General features: G+C 35.2%; 1 protein-coding gene across 2 annotated transcripts in view; it reads right to left on the bottom strand.

Annotated features, from left to right (window-relative positions):
* MAP3K7 (mitogen-activated protein kinase kinase kinase 7) overlaps positions 1-24,783 on the bottom strand; it is a 67,185-nt gene that overhangs the window by 12,516 nt on the left and 29,886 nt on the right. The window contains exons 9-13 of one of the 2 annotated variants that reach the window (XM_027601916.2): positions 24,479-24,560; positions 21,621-21,751; positions 20,828-20,957; positions 17,197-17,277; positions 8,139-8,203 (exon numbers count right to left, since the gene is read on the bottom strand). In XM_027601916.2, coding sequence (XP_027457717.1) covers positions 8,139-8,203; positions 17,197-17,277; positions 20,828-20,957; positions 21,621-21,751; positions 24,479-24,560 — 489 coding nt within the window. The remainder of the gene's footprint in view (positions 1-8,138; positions 8,204-17,196; positions 17,278-20,827; positions 20,958-21,620; positions 21,752-24,478; positions 24,561-24,783) is intronic. The other variant, XM_027601917.2, reaches the window with a different exon arrangement.

The raw sequence follows: 24,783 nt of genomic DNA, 5'->3' as shown, positions 1-24,783 counted from the left end.
AAGATGTGGTAACTTTTAGTATTTTATCCACTCACTGCTAGAGTTCTATTATTTTAAGCCTTGAAAACTCACAATGGATTGAGGATACTAAAAAGTAAAGGGCACTTTTATAACAATTTCAGAAATTAATCATAATATAATTGTGAAGAAAAGACTGACAGAATATTACTTTCATCTTGGGTACCTACTGAAATTGCTTCAGAAATTCCAAAAAGCTTTCCCTACACCATAAACAATTTTCAACTCCATATCTGATTGGTCTTTCTAAAACCTTAGTTTATTCATGCCACGCTTAGAAAGGTGCCCTGTGTATAACAATGCTCATTCTGTTCTTCTCTCCTCCTTCCTAATTCTTCATCCTTTAGGGCCCTGCTGAGATTCCCTTCAATATCATATGTTTATTCTTGCTACATCCTTGGTTCTTTGAGCACAAAGCCAGAACCTGTGTTTGAAGACTGCTTTATTCTAGCAGCTTGTAGAATACAAATGTTCATTTACTGGTTGTTTAATGGATCATTCCTAAAATTCCCACCCTGGCATTCCTGACCCTCCATGGCCAGGTGTTACCTTACCTATCCAGATTATCTCTCCTCTGACAATTCCTTATGCCCCTTTCTCTTCCTGCTTTTAATCTAGACCCCATATTCATTCAAGGATTATATGGTCTAGTGCAAAGAGCAAGTATGACAACTAAACTATATGAAACTGACCTTTTTATACATCAAAACAGTTGAGTATCAGCAAATTCACATGATTTAGTCTAATACTTTGTGGAGACCTGGGTTTAAATCTCAGTTCTGCCATTTTTGGCTGTGTGAACTTGAATCAGTCGTCTTTTGGAGCCTTAAGCTCCTTATTTATCAAGTGTGGTTGAGCAGTAGTAATAGTTAAGAAGTGAGGCACTAGAAACAATACAATCCAGAATTTGAATCTCTTGTCTGCTATTTATTAGCAGTGTGGCTTTATGTAAGTTATTTAACCTGTAAGCCTCAATAAGTAAAATGAGGACAGTAATTACCTGCCTCATCAGTTTGTAAAAAAATCAAATGAAATGAAGTACCCAAAGTGTTTTTTGACACAATAAAAATGTTCACTAAATGGCTGATTATTAGGCTGTAAATCTAAGAGAGGAATATATGAATGAACTTGCAGCACCTAACAATTCCCTCTCAAGATCAAAATCACAGTTCTTTTAATAAAACGTAGTGACTAAACCCTATCACAAAGATACTTTTTTCCTTTGGCTGTATTTATAGTCTGCTACTACATAAACCTCAACTTGATACTGAAATAGTTTATATTACCGTCAATGTTTATTATTCCTCAAAAATATTATAATATACTAAGGGCAGAGATCATGTGTACTTTTATATTATACTCTCCAGTATTTAGGAAATTACTGAATATATAGTAACTATAAAATAAATACTCATTGAATAAAATGATAACATAAGCTGTTAGCACTCAGATATAAGACTGGTGCTTAGGCTTATTTACCTTTTGTATACAAGAAAGAATATGTACCAAGAAGAACCAGTAATGAAATTCCTAACTCTTACTTTCAGATGCTGCTACCTTTGGCAAAAAAAAGTACAGATAATATGACATTATTCCCAAGTCCTTTAAACCTTCTTCTTCTTCTTTTTTTTTTTTTTAGAGCGGGGGGAAGGAAGAGAGGGAGTGGGAGAGAGAGAATCTTAAGCAGGCTCTATGCCTAACTTAGAGCCTGATATGGGGCTCGATCTCACAACCCTGAGATCATAACCTGAGCTGAAATCAAGAGTCGGATGTTTACCAGACTGAGTCACCTAGACGCCCCAAGGCTAATATTTTTAAGTTTCAAAACTAGTTTTTCCTTAAAACTACAAGAAAAGCCATCATGAGCTAAATTTAGATCCATAAATTAACTAAGTAAGTCTTCATATTTCAAGAAATTGGTAAGTAACAATATGCTAAAACGTTCATATAAAAAAAACCTAAAGAAATATTTAAAAACAAGCCATAATCAAATTTCTTGAACACCTGAAAAGTTAAGGTATAAATAAGAGGATCAGGTAATATTTGACAATTAAAAAAAAAACAAACTCATTTATGGTTTAAATTTATGTTACTGCTTGCAAATTACTACAGAAGAAGTAAAATTAAAAAAAAAAAAATCACTGGTCAAATTCTTATGGTCATGTATGCTCTCAAAACTGGGAGGGGAAGACGAACCATGAGAGACTATGGACTCTGAGAAACAAACTTGAGGGTCTAGAGGGGAGGGGGGGGATGGGTTAGCCTGGTGATGGGTATTAAAGGGGGCACGTTCTGCATGGAGCACTGGGTGTTATACGCGAACAATGAATCATGGAACACTACATCTAAAACTAATGATGTAATGTATGGTGATTAACATAATAAAATAAAATTAAAAGAAAAGAATAAATGTCAAGCTATGTTAAAAAAAACAAAAAAAAACCTCATTTGGGCTGCTCCTTCTTCAAGACATTTACAATTACTTTATTCTATTCTTATACAAATTGTAAAGTTTAAGAGAGATAGAGAAACCTGTCTTACCGCAAGGTTGGATATGAAAGTGGTTACAAAGAGTACAGAAAAGCCACACTGAAATTTAAGGCAGAAGAATACTAAGCCAAATTTAAACCAGAGGGCAAATTAACCATCGGTAGACATGAAACAGAACTGGACTTTGCCCAGAACTTTATCTCTATACTTATAAAAAGGAATTGGGAGTTATTTTACAGACAAAAATAAAGCTTTGCTTTTTACGTCTCACCTGAATGACTGGGAAAATATTTTCATAAGTAAAAGATTGATGTCCAGTGCTACCATTTAGACTGACATTTAAAAGCTATTTAAAACCTTCAGCTGCTAAAATTATACAAGCACAAAACACAGAGATTAACTGTTGATTTATATGATAATTTTGCTGAAGTAACATCTGAATAATACAAACATTAAAAAGAAATGGGTATCAAGTTAGTGATGTGCATTTACAAGGGTACTTCCTCCATTATGATAGTCACAGATAATTCAATTAAGTCTATACATGACAGGTAATACTGAAAACATTCTTTCTAATCTGAAGGTATAGGATCAATCTAATTCTAGCTTCACTATAGTTCATTATAAGGAAATTTTAGAATTTTATTATTCTTACATGGTTTTTAAATTCTCCAAGAGAAAGGTATACTATGAACCAGGAATTTTTTAACAGAAATTATTTATACTGAAGGAGGTGCAGACTGAGGACAGACAGAAGAAGAAGTAGTATAATAAATTATATCCCTTAAATAAATAACAACTGATATGTGATAAAAGGCCTTTGAGGCCAATACTTTCTATGATCCCTAAGACAAACTTGTCTTATAATACAGGAACCGAATGCCAAAGGGATTTTACTTCTTTCCCAGTGCTATTTTTGTTTTCTGGATAGTAATAAATTATAATGAGAGCAAGGAAGTAGTAAGAACATTGGGAGGTACGCTATGGGGAGGCAGGTATACATTATTAAGCATCTACAGTGTGTCTGGTACTTTTACATGTTCTAAGAACCCCAAGGAGTGGGTGTTATGGTCCCCACTGGTACATAAGATTGCTGAAGCTCAGGGAAATTAAAGAACTTACCTAGAGTCACATACCTGACTAATAAAAGTAGATTCTAAAGTCCACTTAAAAATATAGTATGCCTCGTTCTCTAAACAATCATAATCACATCATCTATCTTGCAGTTGTGATTTTCACTGACTGCTGTCCCCCCCGCAAAAGACATCCTGAAAACAGATCTATATTGGATACAACTCCAGAAGGGGCATGCAGACATACACGAAAATGTGTAATTTTAGTGAAACACAGAAAGGCTACCCAGATGTATAAAAAATAAATCTGTGCAGCTACCTATGGAAATTTATTATCAAGGTGAATTAGCCTTGCTCAATAATATGATACAGCTAAAGCTCATCAATCATTGAAAACTACTTAAATACTTAATGATGATGCAGACTATCAGAAGTCAAAACACTTGAAATTGAAGAGATCTAGGACTACTTTAGCATGCAATACACTCAGTTTCACACGCAACACAGAATGACAGAGGTTTGTGTGCTTTGGAGTCATATCTAGTTTAATAACTTGGTTATAGCAATTACTGGTAGTACAAGGGAAGATGACTTTGGAAAGTTTCTCTAACCCTCAGTTTATTCATCTGCAAATGAGGAAAATAAAAGTACCAAATTTACAGGGTTATGATTTAAATAACATACATTAGTGGGGCGCCTGGGTAGCTCAGCTGGTTAAGTGTCTGCCTTCCACTCAGGTCATGATCCCAGGGTCCTGGGATTGAGTCCCGCATCAGGCTCCCTGCTCATCGAGGAGTCTGCTTCTCCCTCTCCCTCTGCCCCTCCCCTCTGCTCCTGTTCTTGCATGCTCTGTCTCTCTCAAATAAAAATCTTTAAAAAAAAAAAAAAAAAGGCCTGACTGGCACAACATTGGTGCACAACAGATATTACTGCAGTTCTCTAATTGATCTGGGCCTAAGTCTGATGTGCTCAAATACATCAGGGAAAGCTGGGCCTTCTTGGCACTGTCAATGCTCCCTAGCCAAAGACCACCAGGAACATACCCATAGTGGGATGAGATGAGTTTAACATTCACTGCAGTGAAGCAGAGTGCTTGCAATGGGATAATGTGGGGTCTCTCTGAAAAGATTTTAGAGCTTACTGTATATTTGGAGTACAACATTGGTGCACAACAGATATTACTGCAGTTCTCTAATTGATCTGAGCCTAAGTCTGATGTGCTCAAATATATCAGGGGAAGCTGGGCCTTCTTGGCACTGTCAATGCTCCCTAGCCAAAGACGACCAGGAACATACCCATAGTGGGATGAGATGAGTTTAACACTCATTGCAGTGAAGCAGAGTGCTTGCTATGGGATAATGTGGGGTCTCTCTGAAAAGATTTTAGAGCTTACTGTGTATTTGGAGCTTTTGCTGAATGATTTTGGGGAGGTTCTAAGGAAGGAGGGGTTCACTCTAGATTGGCTACTGCCAGAAAACAGAGGCAATTCTTCAGGGAAGATAAACTCGGATGAGGATAAAGCTGCAGCTGGTAAAGAAGCACAGTCACTCGCATCAGCTGGGAAAAGGCAATGTCTGGTATTTTGTGTGTGGCACAGTGACCCTGTTTTGTCTGTGCTGAGACATTATAAAATGTTCTTGTTTTGTCTCATCTTATCATGGTCTCAGTATAATCTTGTCTATTGGTGTTCTGAGAAATTGTTTATGTCCAGCTTCTAACAGTACTTGAGGCCTCAGCGTCAGATCAGTTCCTGGACATCCTGGGGCAACTTTTTTTCTCAGTATGTTTTCAAAGTACCTAAGAGGCCAGATTCACTACGTGTGCTTAATAAGCTTCCTCGCTTAATAAAAACCTGAATTAATTTAAAAGTGAGTTGTATGTTGTAAGGATGCACTATTTCAGACAAATCACAACTACTGTTAATTCAGATGTTTGCTTCATTCACTATTCTGCTCAATAGCAATGGCAGTATAAAAACAACCTAATTTTAATTTAAAGATATAAAGTCTAAGTGATTTTAAGGTCAGTCTTGAATCAAGAGCCAAAGTATAAACTCCAATCAGTTCACTTTCCTCTATGAGATGTATTATTAAGCTTCATTAGTAATTTTTCTCTCTTCCTCTGATGACTGTACTGGGTGGAACAAAGAACAAATTCTTTTATGTTCTTTCTCAATTTCCATGGCCAAAACCGATCGACCAACCAACCAACCAACAAAAAAACCCCATACATCTGTTTTATCATTGCTTAGCTAGACTTTAAAAAGAATTATACCTTCAATTTTGAAAATCCATACTGTGCATAATTTTCTTTTTCAAATGTTATTTTCATGAGTATTAAAAAGATTTAATGGTTTATCTTAACACTTTCAGAAGGAAAATGTTTTCCCAGTGTATTAGAATTACTATCTACCATTCTCATCCCAAATGGCATTTTAAGTTTATAATACTTAAGTAATTTTGAAAGGGTGAATCAGTGTTAAAAACTGGCTACACAATGGCTATCACCTGTTTTAAACAGGTTGTACTGCCACACCAAATTCCCCCTCACTCCGAATCTTCTGTAGTAGTCCATGACAATTCATGCAAATGATTGTCACACAACCACAGTCTGCCTCAGTTCCAGTGTTTTCCTACGGAAGGTATTATAAATTAAAAGGGTAACAATCATAATCTCAAGTAATACAGAATTTGTGATGAAATAAGGAAGGCTGGTATGGTGAGGTCAGTCCTGAATGACAGCAATGCCTTTACTACAGAGTACAAAGAAAAGCACTTGCACTAGCAGATGCTCCTGAACTGCCTTAGAGCAGGCTTTGCATTCCCAGTCAAAGGGAGAACACTTGGCTAAGAGTTTCTCATAACTGGAATATCAATGGCAATAGTAAACAGTGTTAAAAAGGCTGAGCTCATCAAGCCTCTAAGGAATCAAAGCAAATACCAGGTGCTAAACTATCTGTTACTAAAGGCCCTCATTAACACTTGAAGTATTTGAGGGGAAGAAAGTAGGAAATTTCATTCAAAAGTTCCAGGGCTTCACAAAAGCAGATATGCTGAAAAAGCCATTAAAATAAATGAAATAAAATGATTGTATGCATTTATAATACCTTCAGATTTAGGGTTACTTAATATCATATATAGTAAATTTATATGTATAATGTATGTATGTGTGTATATGCGTTTGAGTGTATAGGCACTGTGAGAAATAAAAATATATCCAGATATAAATGAAGATCAAGGATATTTATCATAAATATTTCAAGTGCTTTTTGTTAAGTTGATAGCTATAAAAGGCTTTCAAATTTTTATTAACAACTATAAAGATTCTCTAAAATTTAAAATATTATTTAAAAAAGGAGGTGTGCCTGGGTGGCTCAGTTGGTTAAGCATCTGCCTTCGGCTCAGGTCATGATCCTGGGGTCCTTGGATGGAGCCCCGTGTCAGGCTCCCTGCTTCTGCCTCTCCCTCTGCCATGCCCCCTGCTTGTGCTCTCTTGCTCTCTCAAATAAAATAAATTAAAATTTTTTTTAAAAATATGAAAGAATAAAACACCTTTCTAGAATGAAAAGTACTAGTTCATTTTATCAGAAATTAAATCATTTTGTTTCTAATACATAATCCTATTATTTTACATGAATATGGACCATAATGTGACATTTTTATTACTTCAGATATATGCTATACTCATAACACTTATTGCAACACAAGTGAAAATAAATCAACAAATACCTCACAATTAGTTCTCATTCATTTAAAAAATATCATATGAATTATATACATCCAGTATATTGATCTGAATAACAGAAAAAAACACTGGCTGAGCTTCCACTTTTATAGACTTGTTAAAACTCTGTACTAGTCAGTAATGACTAAAATTATAACACTGTCTGGATCATTTATAAAGAAAGTGATAAAGAGATAAGAGGAGTTTAGAAGAACATCCAGAAATATAAGATGAAGAAAACCTTAGCAACTGTGATAGAAGCCTTTCCAGAATTTATCCATCTGCTTAGTAAATACTGTCTTAAGAATATTTCACAAAAATATAAATCCAGTAAGATATGACAAATTAAAAGATGTTAGAGACATCTAGATATGTCAGTGCCTTATGTAATGTCACAGGAGTGACATTTTCTTGGGAAAATATTTATTAGTAAATATTAATAATCAGTAAAATAATTAGTAAAAAATTTTTTCTTTACCTCCTTAGTAAAAAGGAGGCAGCACTAAGGATTCACTTCAGAGGATAAGGATAACAAACTGTTAAATTACAAAGTTGGTATTTCTTTATGAAATCATATATAAAAACCCTGTAATGCACATGGAGCACTATTGAATTAATCAACCTACTATAATAAATTATCCTTCAAGTTAAACTAATAATGGCATCTATACTTTTTTCCCAAAGTATTTAAATTCAAATGCCAATGAACTCCTCTACCACAATTTTAGGTCAACTCATGAAACTAATTCTGCAGAGTATATATGTTATAGTTAATTCTTGATTTCTGCCCCTTATTATTCTTCAAAGACAGAGAATTCAAATGTTAAGTTTTACCTGACCAGGTTCTGTTCCAGTAACAGTCAAGTCTTGGATGGATCTACGTCTTGGCTGTCCGTTGCCTTTTAAAAGATAAAAAAAAGCAGAATACTGAGATCTCTTCAGACAGACAACAAGGTTGTTACTGCTACAGTAGGAAGCTGGAATTTGTTCCTCCTTGGATCTACACAAAATGTTTGTGGGAAAAATAGTTAAGTCAGTTTATTGTTAAAAAGAAGAAGAAGAAGAAGAGAATGTTGTAAGGAAAGGAAGAGAAACAGCTGCAGAATTTTAACTCAAAAGTTGCTGGCCTACAACAAAGTAGGTCCTACTCCTACCCCACATGAATAGCTGTTGAACTCTCTTGCACCATCTTCTGTCATGTATTTAAATAGAGGAATATTTGTGGGCTGGGGCTGATGATGGCATCTATTTCAAGGGCCTTACGTTACAGTGTCTACAGCAAGACAGCTAGCCAGCAGGTAGTATGACATGACTGCCTTTAACCAACAACAGTACCTTGTTCATTCAGAGCCTAAAAGGATGCTTAGGCTTAAATTTATTATACTGAGTCACACTTACTTAATCCCATTAGTTTTTGTCAGAATCTAGTAATTTATTACTGGTGAACAACTCTATTTTAATTTCCTGCTGAAGATGAATGACTCTCATTCGATTCTCAAATGTACAGCTTGCTGAAATGGGCTATTGTGTTAATTCTGCTTTAGGAACACCAATGCTAATAATAATTTAATCTAAAAATTAGTTTATGAAAAATTTCTATAAATATAAGGAAAACAGAATGAATTAAGCAAGAGTTTCACTCAGTACTTTTATGTGGGCACAGAGTTGTTTATATGGTATCTTCTAAGATGAGAGATCAGTTGTCTAAAAGGAAACACCAAAATATTGTGAGAAACAGCTGAAACAATACTCAAAATTCTTTTGACTCTGAAAGCTATATTACATAATTTCTCAACTAGTAGGTAGCACTCAGAACATGCACTCTAACAGTTCTGGCCCGATTAGCAGACAATTCATTCTTAAAATTTTGTATTTCTATAATCCTCAGTATCTTATTTTAAACCAATCAGCAATATACCTTAGCATCTTAATCCATGTGACCCCATTATTTTGCATGTAAACTCAAAGGACCTTACAACAGAATAAAGTTTAATGCAGTAATATGTGTAGTAAATATAAAAACTCAAGTTTATAGCCACACTCAAATTCATAAGACATCATCACTTTTTTTCATTTTAAGCTATGTTTTAGAGTTCTCTACATAATTTTAGCTCAAATTTACTTCAAATTTCACTTCATTCCAAGTTCCAACTTTTTTAAAAAATATTTTATTTATTTATTTGAGAAAGAGAGAGAGTGAGAGAGAGCACAAGCAGAGGGAGTGGCAGAGGGAGGAGAAGCAGGCTCCCTGCTGAGCAGGGAGCCCGATGTGGGACTCGATCCCAGGACTCCAGGATCATGACCTGAGCCAAAGGCAGACGCTTAACGGACTGAGCCACCCAGGCGCCCCGCAAGTTCCAACTTTTGGATACAAATTAAAATAACAAAAATAACACACATTTGTTGAATCAGGCACACTAAGACACTTTTATGAAAATTTTTAACTATTGCTGTTTCCTGAGAACAAAAAGATCCCTACCACCATGACTAATAAGCAATTTTAGGCACACTTCATTCAACACAATCATTCTAAAATTAGCTTAGATGAGACAGGCTTATAAAAGTGTCTGGAATTCTCTTTTCAGATTAGCAACATTTGTGAATCTGGGGAACCACCCAGCACATGTGTCTAAAAATCATTACATCACCACTGCAATAACAAAAACAAACTAAAATCTAAGTGGGGTAGAAGGAAGGGGAATAAAAACTTTTAAGGAAGTAGGGTAAATAAGAGGTGACACAGTTAACAAATGCCATAAAATGAGAAATCTTCAAGCTACAACATGAATCAAAGCAAGCAATATTAGGCAATGCATTTTAATTAGCATAACCAACGGCAGAAACCATCTGGCAAATAGTTTAGACAAAGCAAAAAAGGACTGCAATCAACAAATACTTGTTGCTCCAATATTAAGTTTTAAGTCATAATTTAGAAATGTGAATGTAAAAAAAATAAAACTCCTATTATCGCAAATGAAAATTACTGGGTGTGTTCTCAGTAAATTTAGCTTGAGTCTGAACTTTTTTTGCAACTAAATACTAATTTAGAAACTCACTTATTTTACATTTTTTCATAGTTCTTTGATATGTACATACCTATACTACACATGGTAGTGTAAATGAGAAAAGCAGAATCAAGGGCTAATACGATGTCTACAGATGCCTAATCAAGGAATCTGAAACCTGCAAATGATGTCCTGAGTATTTCATTTTGTAATAAATTCTGGAGCTTTCAGGACTTACAATAGGGAACAAGTGATACTTTTTAGAACAACTTGTCTAAGAGCAACAAAAGGAATATACTATATCCCTAGCCCATCATAACCCCCCCACATACCCCCTTTTCCCTCCAAAAAGAAAGTATGGTTGAAATAGCAGCTTATAGGTCAGTTCAATTGTTCTTACAATAATGTCACAAAAACAGAATCCATCTCTTCAAAAAGCTGCTCTTTTAAGTACAACTTATTTACTGAACTGGTATTTGAACAGAGTCCTTCCTAGTCACTCCTGTGGCTTTTCTTATTGGTTTAAGTAAGCTCATTGTTTTCCTTACCTTAATTACTGTTATTTTTCTATTTTCCAAACTTCCTCAAGACTCTTTTCATGTAAAAATCAACACTACATTTTCCTGGAGACATCTCTTAACAAATATTGGAAAATATGAGATTCATAAGTTTTGAATATTAAAATATTCATTAAAATAATGTTAATATATAGAAATGAATATTAATACATATTATATAGAAAATAAAGTATTAATGAATATTAAACTATTCCTTAAACTATTTTTAATATTAAAAATGATATTAAAATTTTTAATATTAAAAATTGTGTTTTCATGTTTAAAATATAGGATTTAAAAAAATTTGTACGGCACTATACACTGTAGTATTATATCATTGCTTCATAGTAAACTGTGCAATTTAAAAATATATGTTCTCATTTAGGCTGCCACAAACTTCATACTCTTTTATTTATTTCAACAAATCCTACCTCATTCCTTAGAAGGCCCTTCAGGGTGAGTTTTTTTTCCCTCCTAACAAAGGAAAGTAATTATTATTGATGTTTTGTTTTCTAACAAACTAGATTTCATTAGGTTAGAGTTCAGTTTTTTCGACTGCAAAATGTGATCTTGATAGGCTACTATATGTAAAGACTATTAAACATTCTCTTTAATGTTGGTTAGATGAACTTCCTTATTTAATTAGCCACAAATAACAGAATTTTAGCAAGGTGAGGTGGCTATACACAACAGAAGCAGAAATATTTCAGCATAGCTCTCCTTGGCCCTCAGAGTCCCTAATTCAAAGGTTTATAGCTGCTAATGACACTATGTGTCCAAGGCAGAACTTGCCAGATCTAGGAAAGTTTCCTTATCTCACTGTCTCTTCACACCAGCACTGCACTATTCAGGGGGAAAAACTGCACCAGTAATTTATGTACTTACAGTTAAAGTAATGTTTATAAATAGTATCTACTGGTTCTTGAACCAAATATAGTATTAATAGGTTATATTCTTGTCCTGACGGGAGAAAGCCAAATAGTGCCCAAGTGTCTCTGAACAGTACTGCAGCCTCCAGCTGTCCAGCATTCTACAAAGCCCTCATTGCACTGCCCCCCCACCAGCCCAATCTGTTTGCCAATTACTTCAGGTATCTGAAACTTCGAAGGAGGAAAATACTTTAGTATGAGAAACTCAACTACCCATTTATTTTTGTTAAATATGCTTGGGCTCTCCCATACTCTACTTACTCTATTTAACTACTCATCATACTCTTGAAAACAACTAATATAGAGCTAAATGTGTCTGACTGAAATTAAAAGTGAATATTCATTAAATTTTTCTCAGTTAAGATACCTAATGCAGCTGAAATCATAAGGACACCTGGAGTTTCTTTCAGCTTTAAGAACAGTATTACAAAATTGAAGGGGGAGATGAAACATGAGAAACGATGGACTCTGAGGGGCAAGCTGGGGGTTCTGGAGGAAGTGGGGTGGGAGGATGGGTTAGCCTGGTGATGGCTATTGAAGAGGGCATGTTCTGCATGGAGCACTGGGTGTTGTACACAAACAATGAATCATGGAACACTATATCAAAAACTAATGATGTAATGTATGGTAATTAACATAACAATAAAAAAAGGGGGGGAAGAACAGTATTACAAACAAAAAGCAGCTAAATTCAGGCTCTTCAGGGACCTAGGCAAAAACATTTTACATGACTGACTAAAAAACATTTGCATATTCCATCTTTATTATTTATTATATCCTTAAGAACTGTATGTAAAGACGGAAAATCATCTTTGGTTAAAGCATTCTATGATTTTAAAATGCTATGCCATATTATTTTAGCCTTACAAAAGGTATACTAAAGCACCACTGTTCAAGGCTCTCAAATGGAAGCACATTAAGGCAATTTTTATCTACGGAATAAATGAGAATTTTCAAGTGTTTTAAATGAACTCAAGCATTATAATTTAGTCTGAACTAAGAAATTCAGAACTACTGAGCATAACAGCAAAGAAACTGTTTAAACATAAATATTCTTTAAACTTTGTAGGTTATTTTTTTAAAGATGTATTTATAATATAATTACGGTAGTCCTACAATATCAGTATTTGGAAAAATTTACTTTTGCAATATTTGGAAATATGTATCATTTTAGGATAGTAATCAATCTGGTCTAAACTGTATATAAGGAATTTCATTTTAGAAAGTAAGGAACTACAGAAGACTAATGTTTTCATTAAATCTTTTATAGGTGGTATATACGTATGTATTTGATAGTAGCTTTTCAGTGGATTGCAAAATGCATTATTATTGCAGCTGATTTCCTTAAGTGCTGTAACTATTCACACAAGGACTCCAGAGCAGAACTGCTAATCTTTTTTGATTACTGAAACTAAAGCCATGAACAAAATCTGCATTAACTACTCAGTCTCTTACCCCATGCTTTAAACGGGAAAGGCTGTTGCTCCTGTTTTGTTAATTTTTGACGTTTTACCTGTTTATCTTTGACACTGGGATTTTTGAAAGAAATGTAAAATTTAGGTATTCTAACACCAGTAAATATTATCAGAATGTATTATATAGTTTCATAATTCATATACCCTATTTCATTTGAGTATATGAGATGAAGATGGGGAAAAAAATAGAGCCTTGGAAGCCTGGATATAACAAAAATGAATGCGGGAAAGTCAAGAAAATCCAAGTAGAAGAACCAAATAAACAAAAATTCATATTCTTATTAAAATCTTGGAAGAAAAAAATTAGTAAACTTAAGCAATCTAATAATATGCCACTCATTCACCTTTTCTTTAAATAAAAGTAAAACAAATGAAAAGGAACTGGCTAAAAGGGAGAAATGATTATGCTTTTAACACTTGGAAAATATTTAAGAAAGTCTATTTCCTCTTCTCAAAGTTCATTTCAAATTATCAGTTTATAATGTTCAATAAACAAACAGATTAGAAACTGGTAGGTCAAACAGTTTAAATCCTGAGCAAGAAACTTCTACATTTACATTTACTTTGCTTAGGTAGAACCCTGTTACTTGACAGGACCCTCTCCACAAATGAGGAATTGGCAAAATGTCATACTCTACTGGCAATCTGCTCTTAACTACGTGTTGCTTGGTAATAAAAAGCCAGATTGATCTCCAGCCACTCTTTGTGGACAGTGAAAAGTAGAAGGGAGTCATCAGCAGCAAACTTTGCCAATACTTCTTCAGAGCCAGCGTCAATGTAGAAGAGGTATAAAAAATTGTGTAGCTTGATCCATAGGAACTCCTGAGGTATTAAAGGTCTATTTTTGCAGGACCTGAGTGACTATTACATTAATGAATGTCACTGTAAGCCTTAGATTGCTTGCTCTTCCTCATCTGAATGATGGCAGAATATAAAACAGTGCAAAGAGCAAGCAAAAAACAAGACTTGAATTTGTCCACCTGTGACTAGATTAGGCATTTCAGTCACTATAAAGATGTATTTAAAAAAAAAATTCTTTAGAGTAACAGTGTGTATTTCACAATTTAAACAACTTGGTAAATTTGAAAAAATTCAAGCAAGATACACCTCAAAAAGATGTATTTGTACATTGCCAATAAGTACACATAAAAGTTTTGTGATGCTTAAAGGAACACTTTTTTATGACAAGAGGCAGTTCATTCTGAGAAGTACATTAGACCCAGTATACTGGACTTGGCCAAAGAAAAGTATTATCCAAAATACTTATTCATTACAGATAAGATAAAAAAAATCGCTATATTTAAAAAAATGCTTACAAATGGGATCCAGCACTAATGAGTACCTGTTTGGGTATATCAAGAGGTTCTGTAATACCATAGGACTTGTGGGAAATGGACTCTGAAGAAAAAAATTCTAAAAGGTACTAAGAAATTTTGGGAATTAAGTAACATCTTCCTTTATAATTTAAAATGGCCATTTAAGACCATTTGAAATATTCTCAAAGTTTGGGTTATATTTTTATATTTAATTTTTAAAAATACAACTTAAGAACACATTAATGTCTGGCTTTTATGTCCAACTGTTGTTAATTTCAGTGCTTGTATTCTTTTATTAAAGAAAACAAAACTGATTAGGTTAATGTTTGGATATCTGGGGGGGGAAGTCACCAAGAATATTTAATAAAATGTTATTACTGAATACCATTTCTATTTGAACAGCATTGTTGCTCTGGCAATTAAGAGCAGACTTAAGGTTTCCTGACTCCAATAAGGACCCAGTGTCAAGAGAGGGTCTTCTGGCCAAAGAGCTCTCTTTAATGTGAACACATTATCCTCCTGTGAAAGAGGAGCAAGGCAGAATTACTCTATCTTCTCTGACTCAAACGAAAGAGGAGAAAATGGACGTGACTTGGAGTCAGATCTAGGTTGGGATCCTGGCTATGTGCCTCTGGGAAAACCACTCAAAACTCATGAGATCTAAGTTCCTCATTCGTAAAATAGCCATAATTTTATCTGGTAACCCATTTATAAGACTGCTATAGAGGTCAATTAAGAATGTGTACTCTGAACTACTTTATAGGCCACACAAGAGCATCTAAGCAGGGTTTCTCAGCATTGGTATTGTTGACATTTAAGGCTGGATAATTCTTGGCTTTTGGAAGATTGTCTGGTACACTGTAGGATGTTTAGCAGCATCCTGGGCTCCTGCCCACCATATATATGCCACCTGCCACTTGTGACAACCAAACATGTTTCCAGATGTTGCCAAATATCCCCTGGAGGGCAAATGCATCCTGGTTGAGAACCATTAAGACTATTCTTTCTCTTTTCTCTCCCTCAGTCAGTATTTTGTATAGTACTGGCTACATCGTTCAATACATGTTGTGTGTATATGTTCTTAATGCTTACTCATAAGACATGGATTAAGATTATACTGCCACTTGCCTAAATTCTCCTGATTCATTCAGACATTGAAAGTAATCACACTTAACAGTATGCATGTTTAAATGTTCCCACTTCTTTAGTCAAATATTATTCTCTTAAACACTGTACCTTTCAGCATGGAGGTAAAATGATCTCAAGTACTTTGTTAATTCTGCAAGCACGCCATGACTCAGTAAATGAAATTACTATGTGAGAAATGGGTTAACTCTTTTCTCTGAACAGCAATAGTGATGATGTTATAGAATAAAGCACTTTGAAAGAATAAAAATTAATTACTTTAATATAAAATGGTTTTCTACAAACAAAATGCCTCCTAAGAATTATTTATGTTTTATGCATATTTATAATGTATACAGATTTTATATATCCTAGTTCCTAGCCATGGGAGGTCAATAATAGTTTGTTCATTTAATAGGTACATATTTATTAAACACTATGTGTGAGGCACTGTGTCAGGTAACTGCTAATACTGTCAACAGTAAGTAACAAAGACATGGTCTCTATTCTGTTTTCATTTTACTAGAGGAGAAAATGACCTCTAGGTATTCAACTATGATACAATACTATGCTAAAAGCACAATCACAGGTAGTGTATAGAGTGCTGAGGAATTTACCCAAATCACACCCATGAATGTGTGTGGGAAAAACTGTGTATTTCTTTTTGGGGAAGAGGTGGAGGAAAACCCAAAGCAGGTGGAGAAATAAATAATTTTGATGACATATACTAACCGATAATGAAGGTCACATATGCCATTTAAGTTTCTGCCAAATATGGTGATTTAGAGTCATCTATGAAATTATTACTATAACAAATAAAAGCAATTTACCAATTAAGACTGAAGTACCATGTGTGAGTTAGGTATAAAAACATGTAATGTGCAGGAAGATTCTCTTGATAACATACAAGAATCAGAATTGACCTTGATTCTTGGGCAAGATACCATGCAAAACAGCAAATCTCATTTTTATTTTGTTTCTATTTTCTAGGTTAAGGCAAAAGGGTATTTAGCAATTCTTTTTCAACTTCAAATTTCACTTGCTACCAACAGAAAGAGGCTTGGAGAGGAAGCCTAGAGGAAACCCCAGAAGTAGAAACTTAGGAAGGAAAGGAGCCAAGGTCAACAAATATTTTTAAATAGTTGTTTCCTCTTTCTGCTGGGTGCAAATAAAGTCTTGGTTCAGCTCATCTGCTCACTTAAAAGCAGGCAGGAAGTTGGTAAAATTCTAGGCTAGTATTCTCCCTTCTGGGAAAAGGTTTACTTTGCCTTCTAGTCTACCCTCATTTTTGGAGACTTAAGGTATCCTGTCAAGTCTGCCTCAGTATATATAAATGTGTAGTTTTCAATCTGTCTTCCTAATCTCTGCATGCAAGGTATCTCTTTTTATGTCCTGAACAAATTGGAGCAAGAAGCATTTTATAAGTACTAGGGATCATTATTCCGGTCCCACAGCTATTAGACCAACTCAGGTGGTCTATGATACCTGATATGACGATCTCAGGGACATCCAGAATGTTGCCAAATGAAGCAGTTTTACGGTGGCCCCGTTTAGGCTTGGAATAGGCTGCAAAAACATATATATACAGTATACATGCAAACAACCACAAACAGTAACAAAGAAAACGATTAACTACAAAAACAGAATACTTTTCAAATAGTTATGTTAATAATACTTCATGCAAAATGGCATGCAGAACTATCTAACTTTTCATCCATGCTTAGAAAAGGCGTGATTTAGGAGAAAATATCAATAAAGAAGTCTCACATACTGGTTTTAATTAGCAAGAAAAAAAATAAAAAGGACAGAGACAAACAAAGCTGCAGGGTAATGAGGAAGCTAAATTTCAAACATGTTCAGAGAAACAATCTACCTAAGTGAAATCGCTGATAAGCGATGGAGGGCTAGGATGAAAGTGGGAAGGGAGAGAGGAGTTAAAACGAAATAAGCTGCCATATTTGTTTTAATCACACAAACAAAGGAATATATGTTCAAATTAGATGTTTCTTGAAGTGTGCTATAAATAAAATTCGTGATTAAATAATTATTGAATCAAAGTATGAAATGTATATGCTTTTTAAAATAAGTATTTACACATACTTCTATTAAACTGAATATTTACTGTAGTTTCCAAAGTTCAAGGTACATTTCCATTAAATGTGAACAGTATTAAAAGCTGGAGAATATGAGTTTTTCAAAGACAATTCATAAAAAAAATCTTAACTGTACAAAATTCAGTGATGTTCAATGGCATCTGTTCTACATTTAGAGAGGGTGGGATAATTTAAATGTGTGTGGTTGTTTTTAACCTAGTGAAATATCACTTCTGTAAGGAATAATTATAAACCAATACCTGACTAGAAAATTGACACTAGCAAAGATATAAAACTGTTGTAACACCACTTCTTATTTTAGAGTAGCAATCATTATTTAGCACATCTAACTTGAATGATATCCTTGAAGTGGAAAGGTTCCCCAAGTGTGAAGATATGTCATTGTGTGCACTATTCATCTGCCACTACACTGAGATGCCCTCACTCCACAGGAAAACACTTGCGACTCAGAGACCAGGAGGGCTCGTTAGTGACTGATGAGCTCCATTCAACCTGATCATTTATAAAGATCTCTCTGTGTGGCAAAGAATTCCAGTCCCCTGCCAATCTCTATTCTTCCCCTCTTTCTAGCAACTGAACCCTGACTTTACTCAGGACAGCAATGTCCCCAGATAAAAGATCACAGATCCTTTTGTCCCTTGCAGCCAGGTGTAGTCATTTGACCATATTACTATGGCCAAAGGCATCTATACGGAAGTTGTTGGGGGGAACTTCTGGTAAAGATCCTTAAAAGAGCTTGGGTATGGGCCCTTTGGCCTTCACCTAATTTTTCTTTCTTGCTGCCTGGACTGTGGATGTGACAACTGCAATTATGGTAACTATTCTGGAGCACAAAGTTACCTTGAGGATGGAAGCCACACAATAGGATTGTGGCCCAGAAACAGAGGAGCACAGCTGCCTAATGATCATGGAGCCTACCTTCAAATTTCTTTACGTGTGAACAAGAAAGCTTATGTGTTAAAGACACTGCTATTTTGAATATTCTGTTATAGCTAGCCGGTTCTAGTGCTGATATAATCAGTGTTCATTAGTAGATGAAGACAAGTACAATATGTTGGTCCTCTGGAAAACTTCTGAAAAGAGCTCCACAAAAAATGAGAATTTCTATTTAAAAAAAAAAAAAAACAACCTGGTTAGGTTAGCTAAGTTAAAAAATATATATAATATACATGAAAATACATGTATACACATATATGGTTAAAAGACCAGAGGTAAATACACAAAATTGTTAAGTGTTTTATCTCTCAGTGGGACAATTATGGAAAACTGGTTTTTTTTTTTTTGGTTGTTTCCATTTTCATATTTTCCATAAAGAAATGTATTTATTTTTATAATTAGCTCCCCTCTACCCCTGGAAGAACTGGAAAGAAAACAAACCAGCATTACTAAGCTCAAACCTGGTTGGAAAGAAGGTTACAAGTTCACTCAGGTAATAAAACATATACAGTTGACCCTTGAACAATATGGGTTTCAATTGCGTGGGTCCAATTATATGTGATTAAAAAAAAAAAAACAGTATAGTACTGCAAATGTGTTTTCTTATAATATTCTTGTTTTTTTTTTTTAAAGATTTTATTTATTTGAGAGAGAGAGCATAAGCAGGGGGAGCAGCAGCGGGAGAGGGAGAAGCAGACTCCCTGCTGAGCAGGGAGCCAGATGTGGGGCTGGATCCCAGGACCCTAAGATCATGACCTGAGCCGAAGGCAGACACTTAACAGACTGAGCCACCCGGGTGCCCCTAGTTTCCTTACAACATTCTTAATAACATTTTCTTTCCTCTAGTTTACTTTATTGTAAGAATACAGTAAATAATACATATAAAATACAAAACATGTGTTAACTATTTGTTGTCGGTAAGGCTTCAGGTCAATAGCAGTAGTTAAGTTCTGGGGGAGTCAAAAGTTACATATGGATTTTCTTTTTTTTTTTTTTAAAGACTTTCTTTATTTGAGATAAAGTGAGAGCAGGAGAACATGAGGGTGGGGGCGGGGAGCAGAGGGAGGGGGGAGAAGCAGGTTCTCCACTGAGCAGAGAGCCTGCCTGACACGGGGCTTGATCCCAGGACCCTGAGATCATGACCTGAGCTGAAGGCAGACATTTAACTGACTGAGTCACCCAGGTGCCCCTGGATTGACTGATTGATTTTCCTTCTTTCTCTCTCTTTCCTTCCTTCCTCTTTCCTTTTTTCTTCCTTCCCTTCTTTAATTTTTTTAGGTTTGATTTATTTATTTAGAGAGAGAGCATGAGCCGGGGGAGGGGCAGAGAGAACGAGAGGAAGAGTGAGAATTTCAAGCAGATTCCCTGTCAGACGCTCAACTGACTAAGCCACCCAGGCAGGCGCCTCTACATGTGGATTTTCAACTGCATGGCGGGTCGATGCCCTGAACCTGGGCGATGCTCAAGGGTCAACTGTAATTGCTTTTGTGCTAACCAGTCCTTCTGTAATTAATCATTTTAAGAACTGAAAAAATGGAATTCAAATGCTAGCTTTTTCAAGATTAAATAAAATTACCATGATCTTTTATATAACAATTAAAAGAACTAGCTACACCCAACTTAGCTATTTTTGCTACTGGAAGGAAGAGCAGACAGTAAGGCCAAATCATATTTGGATCTAGAGTACATTTTTCTGCTAATTTCAAAACAAAATATTTGCTATTATTTGAAGTCAGCACAAATTCTAGTAGAATCACTAAAAATCCTCTAAAACATTCTGGTTTTGGCAAAATTTCAATTTCCCACTTAAATTTTCAGTTCACATTTGAGCTGAATTACATTCGATAAAAATATATTTTATGATCCAAATAATTTTACAAGTCATACTTGCTTTATTTGGAACTGGAGAAAAACATATAAATTATTTGCTAGAAGCTTAGAAAGTATATTGTAAGCCTACTTCTTGCTTTAAAAAAATTTATGACATAAAAAAACCTGACATTCCCACTACTGAAACAATTAAAACTACTCTTTCCACTCCTTTCAGATTTTTATTTCCTTTTTACCTGTGGTCGCAGCAATCCTGGCTTCTATTTCAGACATGTCAGCACTCATTCTCTTGCCCTCGGAGGTTGGGGGCAAACTCTCCACACTGCTCCCACGGGAAGCTCCCAAGCTTAAACGTCCCGATTCACTCTGTTAAAATTATAGGTCAATTTGAATTACTGAAGCTCTTTAAATTGAAAAATCCTGGGCAGCCTAGGAGGAAGATATCACCTGAGATTCTTAATGGATTCTGTTCTGAAAGAAAAGTGAAGTTTTAGGGAGAGGGAGCTGCAGGGGTAAGGGAGAGAAAACTACAGATGCTGCCTTTAGGAAAGGGCAGTCACTGGAGTTGGGAGTTAAAGGCTACAATTATTAGTTTACCTAAATGCCTCAGGTAAGACGAATAAAATCACTTAAAATACTTTTAAATCAACAACAGCAAAAATATAATAAATCTGGACAATACAAAATGATAGACTTAAGACAAACTCCTTTAACTGGGTAGTAGAACCAAGAAATAACCATTTTACTTTTTTTTTAGCATTTTACATTTTTAATCATCAACCATTAAAGTTAGGGAACATCACAGAGAAGGAGGTGCACTGTGGCAAAGGCAGCAATCATCAGGAGGGAAAACAATTTGGTGATAAACGGTAGGAAAATCTCACTTTATGTCTCTATTCTTATCTGTCTGCTTTAGGAACAAGATTCAGCATTTGTATAATGGAAGATGACAAATAATTAATTTCAGTTAGTATAAAGTTATGACTACTAGTAAGGTAATCATATTTTACTTTTAGTAACCAAACAAACCTGCTGCTTTGCCTGATTTTTCAACAATTTTGATTCTAAGCGTTTAATAGTATCATTTGTGGCAGGAACTTGCTCCATATTAGTGTCACTTTTATTACTGGTATTTGTAGAAGCGATGTCCATGAATGAGCCTAGGAAAGCAGAAATATTTATGATTACAGGTTGGGAATAATACAGATGCTTCATTCAATAATATGTAACTTAAATTCTTTTCTAAACTAACAAGACATGAATAGAAACAAAATAAGACTTTTTGAGCCAATGAAGATATCCAAACTCATTTTAAATGAAATTTAAGATAGTATAAAAAGGGAACCAAAATGCTCAGTCTTTTTTTTTTTTTTTTAAAGATTTTATTTATTTGACAGAGAGAGCACAAGCAGAGGGAGAGAGAGGGAGAAGCAGGCTCCCTACTGAGCAAGGCGCCTGATGTGGGACTTGATCCCAGGACCCTGGGATCATGACCCGGGCCAAAGGCAGCCGCTTAACCAACTGAGCCACCCAGGAGTCCCGAAAATGCTCAGTCTTGTAATAGCCAAGGATGACTGTAAGGTTTTTAGCCTGAGCTAGTAAATCACAGTTTAGGGATTAAATCAAATCCTTAATCAAGATGAGGAAGACCATGGGAAAAGTAAGTTTGAGGGGAATGTCAGGAGCTTAGTTTTTGGAAAATGTTAAGTTTGAGTTCCTATTAGATATCAAGTAAGTAGCTAGATACAGGAGTACGAGGTTCAGGTCAGGTGTGAACAAAGTATCAGCAAATAGAAGTATACAGAGTTATGATATTGGATAAGATTACTTAGGAAATGAATGTAGAGAGATAAGCAGAAGAGCCTTAATGACTGAGCCCTAAGCATGCTGACACGAATAGATTGGGAAGATAAAAAAAATTACCAGCAAAGGAAACTATTAGAGAAAGTGGCCAGAGATAGAAGATGGAAACCCAGGCTAGTATGGTATCCTAGAGACCAACTAAAGAAAGTGCTACATATAAAGAGAAAGTAATGAACTGTGTCATATGTTACTGAAAGTCAAAAAAGATGAGAACTAGGTAGCGTAGCTGGTTAAGCGTCCGACTCTTGGTTTTGGCTCAGGTCAGGATCTCAGGGTCATGAGATCGAGCCCCAACTCAGGCTCTGTGCTCATCAGGGAGTCTGTTTAAGATTCTTTCTGTCTCCCTCTGCTCCCCCGCCCCGCCTTACTTGTGCATGCTCTATCTCCCTCCCTCTCTCTCAAATAAATAAATCTTAAAAAAAAAAATGATGAGAACTGAAAATCATTTCAATTTAGTCATGTGGAGACAACTGGTGACCTTGACAAGAGCAATGCTGGAGTAGTGGTATAATAAAAGCCTGAATGGACTGGGCACTAGAGAGAATGAGGAAGAGAGAAGCTAAGAGGATGCAAATACAGACTATAGATGCCCTGGGAATGATTCCAATAGAAAGGCTGATGATGCAAGAGACTGAGGGAAGAACTGCTGGGAAGAGCAGGTGGGATACAGTGCACAAGGAAACAAGCTTGCCTCTGGTGAGGAGCATGGAGAGCTCAGCCACAGTAACAGAAAAGAATGTAGAGCAGATGGGCACAGATACAGGTAGATGGGCAGATGGAGTAGGGGAGCTTCTGGAAGCTATCTTCTGATCGCTCCAATTTTTCAAAGAAATAGGCAAATAGGATCAGCTGAAAGTGAGGAGTGAAGAGGAGACATTTGAAGTTTGAGGAGAGAGGCTAAAGTATAAAATTAAGTCATCTAGGCGAGAGGGGATAGACTGAACTATAGTACAACTGTTCAGCATCACTAAATCACTAAGGCATTTGAAGACAGTAAACATGTGCTGTTTCCAGCCACATTCAGCTGCACTGGTACAGGCAAGGGCAAGCCAAGTGTCAGATTTAACCACTTGTGGTTTAGCCAAATAAGCCTAAGACAAGAAATTATAATAACTATCCGGAATTAAGTGAAGGGAGGATAAAAGGAAAGATCTGAGAACTGTGGCTCAGTGAAAAGATGGAAGGATCAAAGGCCTGAAGGTCACAGTACTTAAACAGTTTGGAGGTGGTGGTAGAAACAAATAATGGAGAAGTTCGCTTTAGAATTCAGAGCAACTTAAAGCTTTTCAGTAAAAATAGAATTTGGGAGTAACTATTAAACCAGCTTAAAATAAATGTAATTATTTTTGAGGTGGGGGAAACAGATGAGCAAAAATATTTGTCAGTAAAAATAAAATTTTAAGTACCAGATAAATATATGTGTACATATACACATGTACCTTTTAGTTGTAATTAAATTAATAATGAATGCTTTTGCCATATATTTTGAAAAGCACAATTTATCTTAGAGACTTATTTCTACTTTTTGATGACCACAAAGTACAGATTCCACTACTACTTTGTATTTAGAAAACTAACGAACTTTGAACTAAAAATAAAAGTTCTTAAATAAGAGTTTCTATAGACTCTTCTACAAAGACCAAAAGGTAGAGTGTTCATGATGAAGAAATATGCTGTTTTTTACATTTACAATGATTCCTAGTATTATCTGATCTACCCGTGTCTGTGTAAAAAACTTTATTTTTCAAATAAAGAATGACATTCCCAGCAATACAATATCCCATATCTTTTTATTATATTTAACCATGCAAGAATTCTAAGACTTGGAAGCAGGTCTTTAGTAACTCTTTAATCTGGGTACCTTCATGAAGAATGATGCACCTGGAAACCCAAATTGCAGTCAATCATACAAAATGAAGAAATTAAAATGCAAATGGAGACATCATTCATTGCCTCTTGATTATAATTTCATGGGAAAAGACACAAAAAATTAGGGTTATTACTCTTTCAATCTACCCACTTACCTGTACTGGTGGCAGAGTTGCTCTGTCCTTCATCTGAATACTGACAAGGATACTGTAATGGCTCATCTGCTCCTGGAAAGTACTATGTATGAAAAAGTAAATCACATTTAAAATTTCTTTAATACAAAATAAATCCTGCAAGAATTAACTTGAAGAATACACATTATTTACTTGTCCTGGGATGTGGAAGTAGCAGAGATGGTGCTTTATTTTCCCTAAGGCATATACTGAATTTATAGATGTCTAAACTCAGTATATGCCTTGTATTTTTTTTAATTTTATTATGTTAATCACATTACATCACT

The sequence above is a fragment of the Zalophus californianus genome, chromosome 7 (genome assembly GCF_009762305.2).
Source record: "Zalophus californianus isolate mZalCal1 chromosome 7, mZalCal1.pri.v2, whole genome shotgun sequence".
NCBI classification, from domain to species: domain Eukaryota; kingdom Metazoa; phylum Chordata; class Mammalia; order Carnivora; family Otariidae; genus Zalophus; species Zalophus californianus.
The sequence above is the reverse complement of the archived record's forward strand: the minus strand, read 5'-3'. Positions and strand labels throughout refer to the sequence as shown.